Source organism: Mus caroli, unplaced genomic scaffold, assembly GCF_978045245.1.
Source record: "Mus caroli unplaced genomic scaffold, Mus_caroli_1 scaffold_2, whole genome shotgun sequence".
Taxonomy (NCBI): Eukaryota; Metazoa; Chordata; class Mammalia; order Rodentia; family Muridae; genus Mus; species Mus caroli.
This window is the reverse complement of record NW_028227257.1, coordinates 128034856-128047234: the sequence shown is the minus strand read 5'-3', so window position 1 is coordinate 128047234 and position 12379 is coordinate 128034856. Positions and strand designations below refer to the sequence as shown.

Genomic DNA, 12379 nt, shown 5'->3' with positions numbered 1-12379 from the left:
GCATTCACACACACATACAATTAAAACATATCTTTTTTAAAAAAGCTAAATTAAAACAAAAAACTGCATTGTGCATCCACAAGATGAAGCGGTATGTATAGCAGAGCTCCGACCAGATGGTAACGATTCAGGAACAGCTTCCCAGCATTTTGTATATGTGAAATCACTCACTCCTCAGCCAAAGAACATCTCCACTTTGTGAACGGAGAAACTGAGACACAAAAAAGCAACCAGCATGGGTTATACAGCAAAACATTTCTGTATGGTGGTGTACTCCAAGTGTAAGGCCGTGCTTGAGATAGGGTCGCTTTTAACCCTGGCTGTCCAGGAACTTGCTATGTAGGCCTGCCTGCCTCTTGCCTTCAAAATGCTAGCTAGGATTCTCAACATGCACCACCATGCCTGGTTCTAAAGCACTAACACTAAACTGACTTCTGCATACAACTTAGTGTTCAAAATTGCCAAGTAGGTTCTTCCCAAGTTATTTTTCAACTTTTCTACACATAACATCCTAGAAATGCAGGATAGGACAAATCCTACAACACAGAATTGAGCAAAACACCATGATTAACTCCACTCATTCAGCACATTGACTACAGTATTCTTGACACTGGCAGATGGCTCAGTGGGTAGTCACACACTCAAGCAATGTGCTCCCATGCACTCCCATGCACATGCATGCACACACACACATAAGACCTAAATTCAGATATGTAGCACCCACATAGACTGCTGGGTGCTGGGGAAGTGGAAGCAGAAAGATCCCTGGGGCTTGCTGACCTAGCCTTATCTGTCAGCTCCATGCTCATTAAGAACCTCTACCTCAAAAATCCAGGTGGAGAATGACTTAGGAGGACACGTGATTGGCCTGTAGCTCCCACACTCGTGTGCAGGTCTGGACGAATAGCTGCACGTGTGTGTGTGTGTGTGTGTGTGTGTGTGTGTGTGAGAGAGAGAGAGAGAGAGACACTCCTCAGGTCTTGCTCTGCTGCTCTTCCCTTCACGTGTCACATTATCGCCTTTTTTTAAAAAAGACAAGTTCTCATTGTTGGGAGCAGACAAAAGAAACTTGTCTTAAGTGCTGCCATTTTGACCTCAGACTCCATTTTACCTAAGCTGACCAGCCTCCCTTCTAAGCAACAGTAGTTACCCAAAATATAATGCTTGTTCCTAGCAACAGGAAGAACACATGAATTTGATTGGCTGGGCAAATCAGATCAATTCAATGTCAGCGGATGATGATGCTTGGGAAAGTCCCTAACCCCAGAGTTCTGACAGGTAAAAATTATAACTGTAACCGGGCCAGGTGCTTGAGGTTTGTGTGCTTAGAAGCCTACGTCAGCCCCTACTCAAGGCTGCCAGAGGAATCAGGCTCCAGGGTCCTTGTCTCGTGGACCTGATGGATCAGCAACTCTGCTATGTGCTGGGAACAACAACAGATTTTGCTATCTGGAGAGCCCACTGGTGTATTCTCTCCTCTTCTGCGTGGTGCACAACAGACAAGGTGTAACACTCACTATACAACCCTAACTGACCTGGAACTCACTTTATAGAAGAGGCGAGCCTTCAATTCAAGAGATCCACCACCTCTGCCTCCTGAGTCCAGGCATTAAAGGCATCCATCCTCCTCCATCCAGTGACCACCAACATTTTTTTCAAGAGACTAAGGAGTTTGGCAGATAGAAGAAAAATTGGCGGAAATCAAAATCATTTGCTTGCTTTTTATTCCTTTAAATAACTTTCCAAAAGGGCAAAGACAAAGGGGAACCCAGAGGCAGATCTCACATTCCTGAAAATTCACTGTCAGCTGGCCAATTCTGCCAGAATGCTCTCTGTAATACTCTTGGGTGAGGAAACAAACATGCTCATTTCTACATCCAGCCCCTAGGGGGCAGGAACATCAAGAGTTTAGGGCTCGTCTCAAGTACACAGCAGAAGAACCCCGAGACACTATCTCAAGAAACCAAATAAACGGAAGGGGAGATGGTTTGTTGGTAAGCTGCTTGCCATGCAAGAGTAAGTCACTAAGTCCTCAGCAACCACACAGAAGCCAAGTGCATCGCTGGTGGGGCAGCAGGGAGCACAGCCAGGCCTTGCTAGCCAGCATTGCCCAGTCAAGGCCTTCCACATACAGCCCAAGACTCCATTTCAAAAACTAAGGTGGCCCAGGAGAGTTGAGGTTACTTAACATTAACCCCTCGCTTCCGAACACATGGGCAGAGGTGTGTGTGAGCAAACACGTACACACAAAATAAGCAAAAATTATAATCAACTTCAAGGAAAATAAAACAATGAGATGGCACTTGAGCAGCTAAGATAACCAAAACCACACCATTGGGCTGTAACAAATTTCTGACATGAAACCAATATTAATGAGCTTAAATTAAGTAAACGCACACTTTAGAATATCAATAAATTGCAGGGGCAAAGGACTATGCCCTGTGTCCTGTCACAATGACCTTCGTTTCCTATAATAAAAATGAACATTTATTAGTTATTAGGCAATATTTATGAGTTAATCAAATAGTAATTTTAGAAAAAATAGTCAGGGCTGAAGAAAGATGAAGACCTGTGTACAGATGCCCAGTGCCTACAAGATTAGGGTGTGGCCACATGTGCACCTGTAATGTTGAGGTAAAGGGACAGGAAGAGCCCTGGGATCTGTTGGCACCAGCCAGTTCCAGTGGAGACCACCCAAGGGAATAAGGAAGAGAACAGGACACCTGATGTGCCTAGCTGAGCTCGGGCAAGTACACTTGGACACACCCATGCACTCACTGCAGATCCATGCACTTGCTCCTGCCCCACCCCCCACTTCACTTTAAGTTCTCAGATATCACTCGTATTTCTAATACTCCGGGTTTCATAAGGGTTGCACTAACACATCTCAGGACAGACGAAGGTTTTCAGAAGAAGCCTCTCCACCTAAATTTTCACACATACTTACACTCACTGTGGGAGGGGCATGCATGTACCACAGTAGGTCTGTACTTGTCACAGGACAATTTGAGGGAGTTGGCTCTCGCCTTCCACCAGGTAGTTTCCAGGAATGTAACTTAGGTTATCAGGCTTGATGGCAAACACCTTTACAGGCTGAGCCACCTCGCTGGTTCTGTAGTCTCCTTATTCAATATATCTTGAATAATTCTGGAGGGGCCATATTATCTTGCTGTATTTTGGCCTGGGGCTAACCCTGAACTTATGGGTTGCCTTCTTAAGTATGTGTCACTAACTCATTTAAACATTCTACTGAAAGCTAAAGCGGCACCCATCTATAATCCCAGAAACCAGGAGGGTTAGCTAGGAGTATCCAGAGTCTGAAGCCAGCCTAGGCTACATTGCAAGACCCTTTATGAAAATCACATTAAACATGCAAGACACGGTGATACATGCCTACAGCCTCTGCTTCTTGGGAGGCTTTGACAAGAAGATAGTTTGAGGTCAACAACATGGTAAGCCCCTGCCTCAAAACACACCCCGCTGCTGCCTCCTTGCCCATAATGCTAGGCATTCTGGCACTGACTTGTGTTCCCAGCACTCAGGAAGTTAAGAAAGGAAGATCACTTGACCCTGGAATTCAAAGCTAACCTAGGCTAAAGCCCAGTGAGATGCCGTGTCAATAATGACACTGAATTAAGGACACAACAGAACAGAGCGTTAAAAACCTGGACCAGCACTGCTTCCTTCAAGCCTTTTATTTTGTTGTAGTACAGCGCATTAAACGTAGGATGTGCCTGTGCTAACTAAGGAAGCAGGATCTGCTGGGTCATAAGTCCAGGTCCACGCCTTCATGAGTGTCACCCTGATGAGTAACCACCCTGAGTTGCATCAACAGTCAGTCCCAACTAGAACTACATTACAGGACACCCCATTTTCATATTGCCTCAACTGCAAATCAAATGAAGGCCCCCTGAAACTAACAGTGCTAGCTGGAAGGTCTCTACACCAAAGAACTGTTTCCATGGGATGGTACAGGGACACGGGTGCTTGTCCTTCAAGCGCTGGCAGTTACAAATCCATTAAGGGCACTTTACAAGATGGAAGCAATATTTACAATGCCTGGGAGAGCTGAAGGTGCCATAGGCAATGTGAAATTCTGTCTTCACAGAAATGCTGACTAGAGTATAGCAGTACACACTTGTGATGCCAACCCTTGGGAAGGAGCAAAAACCAGAAAGATTGCAAGTCTCAAGTTCCAGGATAGCCTGGGTCATACAACAAGATCCTATCTCCAAACAACAAAATAAGGGGCTGGAGTGATGGCTCAGGGTTTAAGAGCCTGTGCTAGTCTGGCAGAGGACCCAAGTTCAGTTCCCAGCACCACACAGTGATTCACAACCATCCATAACTCCAGTTTCACGGGATCCAACGCTCTCTTCTGACCTTCACAGGCACCAGGCACACAATGGTACACATACATACATGTAAGATAAATCTTTTTTTAAAAGTAAGATAAATATAAAAAAAAATTAAACTAACAAAAATGAATTAAGTAAAGGTTGAGGGGAAGAATGTATAGGCAAAATAGCAAATGTCTCTGGTTTCTAGAACAGTACTTGTTTTAACAAGAGGGTTGACGATACTGGCTAATTAATACTGTAATTTAGAAAAGAAATTGTTGGCTAACTTACATTTAAAATCTTTGTTCCTCGGGGCTGGAGAGATGATCAGAGGTTAAGGGCATATATAATACTAAGTGTATATATCCCAGAACTCAGGAGGAAGAGGCACGCAGATCTCAGTGAGTTCAAGACCACCTCTGAACTCTACATACTGAGTTCTGGGACAGCCAGAGCTACATAGTGAGACCCTATCTCAAAAACGATATACACAAACAAACAAGAAAAAGAATGTACACTACTCTAACAGAGGACTAGAATTCAGTTCCCAGCATTCAGGACAAGTGCCTTGCAATTGCTGTCACGACAGCTCCAAGGCTGTACTCAAATGCACATATCCACACACAGACCCACACAAATACACATGATTAGAAATGTATAAACTATACTTTTTAAAAGATTGTAACTTAATAGGCATGGTGGAGACTGTACTCCTAGCTCTGGAGAATCTGATATAGGCGTGTTCCAAGTTCAAGACTAGCCAGGGTTATGAGGGCAGCCTGGCCATGCAAAAACTCTTTGTACCTGGAAATTAAAAAAATAAAAATAAAAAAATTCATTAGCAGCTCTTGCCTCCAGCTTACCTGGGAGGGTGAGGCAGGAGGATCCCTTGAACTCAGGAGTTTTGGAAGAGAGACAGACTCCATCTCTTTAAGCAGATGTCAGAGTGAGGGACAGCAGGCAACCGAGGAAAGAAGACAGGGATGTAGCAGAGTGGGAGAGTGCTTTTCTGACACATGAGAGGCTGTTAGATCCACAGCAGAAAGGAAAAGAGAAAGGCAAAGAAAGAAGGCAACCATAGAGGGAAGATTAATAGAAAATTTAAAAAAAGAGGAAATAAACCCTCACGTATTATTTTGATGTATAGACAACAAATGGCTAAGAGCTATCACGTGTCCATTAACCAGGGTGTGACATTCTACATCACACACGTGCCAAGTCTCTTCTTAATGATAAAAAGGATGCCTCTAAAGGTCTTCCTTGTTTCTTTCAAAGACAGAGCTCACTATGTATCTTTAGTTGGTGTCATACTTCCCCTACAGACCACGCTGCCCTCACATTAAAGTCATCTTCCAGCCTCTGCCTCCTATGGACAGGTATCATGGACATGCACTCCATGTCCTTCTTAAGGTCTTTATTTAAACAAAAAAGTAATGTGTGATAAATCAAACACTACTACGATAACCTGTTCTCTTGTAGAAAACCTTCATTTCACCCTCCGGCCTTACTTTCAAACTATAAGCATGCCCATATGTGTAGGAGACTACATAAAAGTGTGGTGCAATCATACAGAAGAGAATCGCACAGCCGATGCACCTCAATATGAATAACATATAAAGATGCCTATGACGAAAGATGCAGATAAAAATACTCTTATCAAGTTTGAAAAGACACAAAATGTGTATAGTGTACTTCTATATTATATAAGATACACATTTACCAAAAGAACTTTCTTTTTGAAGAGTTTAACTCTGTGAGGGAAGAACAGTGAAAAACACAGCCGCTAAGAATATATCCAATGGCATCGTGAATGTTCTCTTCTCTAAAAAGATCAAATGTGTCACGGCATTAGGAACTGGCAGGGCTGGCTGCTGCCAGGGATGGGAGTTCACGTTGTGTTTTATACACTATGCTCAAAGCAGTTCACATTTTAAAGAAAACACCAAAGTTATTAACTAAACTTTCAAACTATCTGAAAGTATTAGCATTTCTGGAACCATGCAAGCAAAACAAGGTATGGGAAAAAATTAATTACCAATAAATAAATAAATAAAGCCATGTTCATCCATAACCAAAACTTTTTTTTTTCTTTTGGTTTTTTCGAGACAGGGTTTCTCTGTGTAGCCCTGGCTGTCCTGGAACTCACTCTGTATACCAGGCTGGCCTCGAACTCAGAAATCCGCCTGCCTCTGCCATCACGCCGGCAACCAAAACTTTTTAAAAATTAAAAATTACAATAACTATATGTTCAAGGACTAAGTCAGGTAAATGTTGTAAACTTGAATATACAAAATTCATTTGTATTACTGGAGTGCTTCTGTTTTTACATCGAGGACCCTTACAAATTTCTGTTGGAATATTGATTGAAAGCCCTAAGTTAGTTTTTGTCAAGGTCCTGTATCAACAAAAGCAAAACGAAGGCCATGCACACATCAACCCGGCTCCTCAGTAGACACTTTCCTGGAGTAAACTCAGAATCTAGCTTTCTGGGGTTCAAACACACATATCTTTAAGAATGGGTGGAGATGGCAAATGAGAAGGCAGACATTTATAGTTAGGCATGATGGCATACACCGAGTACCCAGCATTCAGAAAGCTAAGGCAAGATCTCAAGTTCAAGGTCAGGCAAGGCTACATGAGAGTTCCAGGGCAGACCAAGACACATACTATGACTCTGTCTCAAGCATAAAATAAAACAATGGCCAGGGAGATGGTTCAGCAGATAACGCCAGTTGCCTGGGAAGCCTGAAGACCAGACGCAGCGGTACACAACCCAGCACACCTTTAGAAAGCTGTCCCAGGAACTCAGCAGCTCACCGGCTGGCTAGGAGAGCACAGCAAGGTAGAAAGGAAACTCTGCCTCAGCAAGGATGCCCTCTGCCACATGTTCCTTGTGGCGCATGTACATCCAAACACGCAATAGAACGTCAACTTTTAAAATAGCACAAACATTCAGCAATGAATGATAAATAGCCCAGAGCACAGACTACTAGACAAAAAAAAAAAAAAAAATGCCTGGCTTGAACAAAGAGAAAAAAGTACAGCAACAAGCAGTGGGGTTAGGGCATAAAACAGCCAAGCAATGACTGTGGACCAAAGGTAACAAGCCTGGTACTGAACCTAAGCAAACAGCACACACCCACCCTTGCTTATTCAAGCTGTCTTTAAAGTAAGATGTATGAAGTGCCTCTACCCCTGCACCTTTTCAGTATTTTCTCCTCTGTATTCACCCTTCCCCTTTCCTACTTGGCCAGACTTGGTTTTCTGTTGCAGGATTTTCATTTCTAATATTATGTTTCTGCAGACTTTTTCCAGCTTGACCTTGGTGATAATCACCTTGCTGGGTGGATGCTCACACGGACACTTGTGCCACAGCCTTTTCTCCCATTCAATGGAGGAGACTCATGCTTCTTCCTGCACACCTGGACCACTCTGCAACCTGCCAACCTTTGTACTGTCCTCATCATCTTCCCTTCATCATCCCTTGTGCATAGGATGGTGCGTAGAGCGAGCATTATCCTTCTGTCTCGGGGAAACACGAGCTTCCTCCGAGCGTGAGAAGGCGCAGTGAAGTGCCCTTCACATGCCCGCTGAGGTCAGTCAGAAGCCACAAAGGGACTGAACTTCATTTTCACAGCTGCCTCTCTGGGGATTGCTGCAAAAGAGAAGGGAGTCTACGTGCCACGCCTAAATCGTCTCCTTTTAATACCAGCCACTCTGTCTTCCCACCAAGTCCTCCATGTTTACTTTCTCTCCTTGGAAGCCTCCTGTGTGTGCTCTATTGCACATAATGTAAGACCTGGCTGCTTCCTACTGAAGCAGTGCTGCCAGGAAAGAACAATGGCGACCTTTACCTTGGCAACTGCCTACCTGACACTGTTGCTTGTCTTGCCATCATAGATGATCGATACCTTTAGGCAAAGGGGTAGGACAGATACCATCTTCCATATCCCCCATATCTACCAAGCTGCATTAATCACATTTTAGGTCAACCATCTACTGGAGCATGTGTCCTTTCTTGGACTTGAGTGTCTTGTGAGCAAGCACTCAGTGTACGTATTAATTTTTGTCTCTGTAGCACATACTACAATGCCTGATCCACAGTGATCACCCATGCATTTCTGTTGGATGAAGAGTGGACACAGCTAACACACATATACCACAGTAATAAAGATAATGCTACCAAAAAAAGTGGGCATGGAATATTGCTGTAAAATGCTCAATCAGTTAATGGCTTGTTTGCATTATTAACTTTTTCACTCTAAGAGTCCTTACGGTCTAAAAAACACAACATATAATTTCCTGATACTTGTTTCAGAGCAATCTGAGCTCCTTAGAATTTTGTTCCATTTTTTTTTTTTTCTAGTTGCATTCGTCCAAGTGGCCTCAACCAATTTCACAGCCCATGGAATAACCGACATAGGTTTTTTTGTTTGTTTGTTTGCTTGTTTGTGCCTGAAGATCAGCACCTAAGAGAACTACACTAAGCTCTGATGCAAAGATTTCAGAACGTACTGAGGAGACAGTGTAGAAAAATAAACTGGGCAGAGCAACTCATAATATTGCTACCAAAAAGAGTTTTCAATTTGAAAACAGCAGGCTCCAAGGAAATTTTTTCCTTGAAGAAAGAGTTTACAGGTTTTAAGCTGGGCATGGTAGCACACACCTTTAACCCCAACACTTGGGAGGCAAAGGCAGGCAGATCTCTGAATTCAAGACCAGCCTGATCTACTCCTGAGTTCGAGGCCAGCCTGGTCTACAGAGTGGGTTCCAGGACAGCCAGGGCAGAGAAACCCTGTCTCAAAAAACCAAAAAAAAAAAAAAATAAAATAAATAATAATAATAATAAAATTAAAATTAAAAAATTAAAAAGTTCATAGGTTTCGTATTTTAAATAATCTGTCATGGGCTGGAGAGATGGCTCAGTTAGAACATTCCCTGCTCCTCCCTGCTCTTCCCAGCACCCACGCGGTGGCTCACAGCTGGCTGTGACTCCAGTGACAGGTGATCTGACACTGTCTTCTGGCCTCCTCGGGCACAACACACAAGTGACAAATATAACATGTAGGCAAAACACCCACACACACAAATAACAAACTAATAAAGAAAAAAATAAAATAACCTCTTCTACTTGGCTTTCTCACACATATTTCATTAGAGGAAAATCAAAGCGTTTACAGTCACAGTAAGAAGCACAGGTCGGTCTCAATGAGGGTGGAGGCCCACCCAGACTTGGCATCCCATAGTTCTCAATATTAAGACTGAGGTTTTAGGAAACTGAAGCCGGCCTAGACTATATAAAGACTCCACTCTGTCTCAAAACTCAATGAATCCAATAACAATTAAAAAGTGTAATGTGTCACATAGGTATTGTTAAGAAAGAACAATTAATTATTCCTTAAACAGTGACTAAGCCTCACATGCTTCCTATATAATTAGTCACTCACTTGATTTGAACCTGATTTTGAGATTTATAACAGGATGAAGCACTTTCTAGTCTTGTCTTAAATGAACAAAAATGTTAACTGAACAAACTGGTAGTAAAATGTGTAGCATTTTTGTTTGACTGGAAATTTCTAAATCCGAAAAGCTCGCTAGGAGCGTGTTAACTACTGCTACAAAAATACTGCTAGCCTGTGCTTTTACTGTTAATATTATGCTTAAGTTGTACCCATCCATCTTTTTTTCTCATTTTGAAAGACATGCGCTACCAGAGTAAAGTTTTGACTCCAACAAATATCGGTTGTTCTGGGCTATTTAAAGGTTCTGGGAGTTTTCCTTCTCATCCTCCGAGCCTGGCTCTCGCAGCACCTTCAAAGCAGTCAATAAATACTAAAACTGCAACCACCAGGGCTTAGATGTGTGCTTACGGAAGCGATGCGAATTAAACCTGGTAAGTCTTAGGTCAACTAGTTCGAGACTGCCCTCGGCAGCAAAAAGGGTGTCCAGTACTGCACTTTTTTTTTTTTTTTCCAAAGGGACGAGTGTTGACGAGCTCGGGAGAAAGCAGGAAGTTTGTATCAGCAACTTAAGCCTCGTACGAACAAGGCTTTTCCCCCACTCCTGCTCTGGGTGATGGGAACAACCCTGCTCGGTATCCCAATCTCGGGCAGGCAGGAGTCGGGCAAGCCGGAGACGCACCGAGGCTGCCCCCAGCCGTCGAGAGCGGCGCCGCCCCTTCGCTCTCCGCCGGGGTTTCCAGGCACCCAGGCCGCCGCCCACTTTCGCCTTGCACACAGCGCGCCGGGCACCGCACTCACCCACATCTTGCTCGAACGGGTTGGCAGTGAACAGAGGCATCACGCCGGCAACCCGAGCTGAATCCCGACGCTCTGGCGGGACTCCGACTGCCCCAGCTGGGCGACCCGCCGCGGCTTCCTAGACGGCTTAGCCAAGCCGTGCCTTCACTTCCGTCGCTGTGCCTGCCCCGCGCGCGCCTGCCTGCCCGGCGCCCGGCCGCCGCGGCTCCAGCCCCGCCGGCGGGGCCACGCGACGCTTGGCTGAGCTCTAGCACCCTGTAGTGGCCTCTCTGCTGTCCCAAAGACGTGGCAGCCCCCGATCCGACGCCTGATCAGACACGGCAGCCGCCACAGTCACCTTTCCGCAGTGAGGACCCGAGAGAGCCACGGGGCCGGGGGGAGGGGCTTCGGGGCCGGAAGTTGTGGTAGCTGGAGATGCCAGAGGCCGCCGAGCTTGCAGATCCTGAGAGGCGAGGCGGGGTGTGTGGCTCGGGAATGTCGTTTCCTTCGCCCCAGGTTGTGACAGCAGCTCTTCTCGAACCCGAGTACTTCCTGGGTACCAAGGTCAGGTCTTGCTACTCGGACCCCGCACTCTCATCGCGTCTTAGTTGCTATGGAAACAGCTGCCGCCCTATGAGAGGCGCTGAGAATTGCCGCCTGGGTTGTAGATGCTCGTGGGATCCCTCGGTTAAGCAAGCCGAAGTAGTCACCCTGGAAAGCGGCTGCGGAGAGACTCTTTGCTTCTCATTTCTCCTGCATGAAAACAGAGTTTGGACCATGGAATATAAAGACGAGTGAGGGGACTGGAGAGGTGGCTCAGCAATGAAGAGCGCTTGTTTCGTACCCTCGCGGAGGCAGGGGTTACAGCAGTCTGTAATGCCTAGTTCCAGGGAACCTGACACCCTCTTCTGGCTTCCGTAGGCATCTACACTCACCGTCCTATACTCACATGAAGACACGTAAAATTAAAAATCTAATGCCTGGCGTTGTGGCCCACGCCATTAATCCCAGCACATAGTAGGCAGAGGTAAGCGGATCGCTGAGTGATGTTCAAAGATGAGTGAAGTACACTCACGCATTATAGTGCAAAAACATTTATAATGACTTGGTTATGTATAAGAGTCATAAACCCGGGTTCCCACGGGATCCAGCCAGGCATTTAAGTAAGTATAAGTGTGCAAACATTCTTCCAGCAATACATTGCCCTGTACGTCTTCACCCTGCTTCGTATCTGTTCATATCATTTATCACTCTCTATGGTACAGATAATTGTAGTATCCTTATTCATTACAATATAAATTCCATGAGTTTTGTTCAGTGTGTGAACGCAGGATCTAAAAAACAATATCTTGCAAGAAGGTGCACGGTAAATTCAATAACTTGGCTGTAAAAGCCCTTATAGCCCAAGCCTGAAGAGTGATGTTCAGTACCCAGAAGCCAAGGCAGAAGGAATTAACTCCAGAAAGGTGTTTTCTCCCCGCCACACACACACCCTTAGGCAGTATCCTGAGCACGGACCCTCCAACTCACAAATATCATAAACACACATAATTTAAAAGATCTTTATGACCAGGCATGGTGGTACAGGCAGGTGGATCTATATAGTTATCCACCTATATAGATTACAGATCAGACAGGGCTGTATAGTGATACCCGGACTTGTTCATTTTTATTTTTTTTTTAAGATTTATTTATTTATTTAATGTATGTGAGTACACTGTCACTGTCTTCTGACACACCAAAAGAGGGCATCAGATCCCATTACAGATGGTAGTGAACCACCATGTGGTTGCTGGGAAT

The 12379-nt window shown here is 44.7% G+C and overlaps 1 protein-coding gene across 3 annotated transcripts in view; it reads right to left on the bottom strand.

Moving 5' to 3' along the window:
- Window positions 1-10736, bottom strand: part of Stam2 (signal transducing adaptor molecule 2) — a 45244-nt gene extending 34508 nt beyond the window's left edge. Inside the window, exons 1-2 of one of the 3 annotated variants that reach the window (XM_029473875.2) lie at window positions 10601-10697; window positions 5204-5364 (exon numbers count right to left, since the gene is read on the bottom strand). Coding sequence is in view for 1 of the 3 variants with exons in the window: in XM_021156052.3 (XP_021011711.1) it covers window positions 10601-10640 (40 nt within the window). In the remaining 2 variants the exon portion in view is untranslated. Of the gene's footprint in view, window positions 1-5203; window positions 5365-10600 lie in introns of all 3 variants that reach the window. The other 2 variants (XM_021156052.3, XM_029473874.2) reach the window with 2 other exon arrangements.
- Between the last annotated feature and the right edge of the window lie 1643 nt (window positions 10737-12379).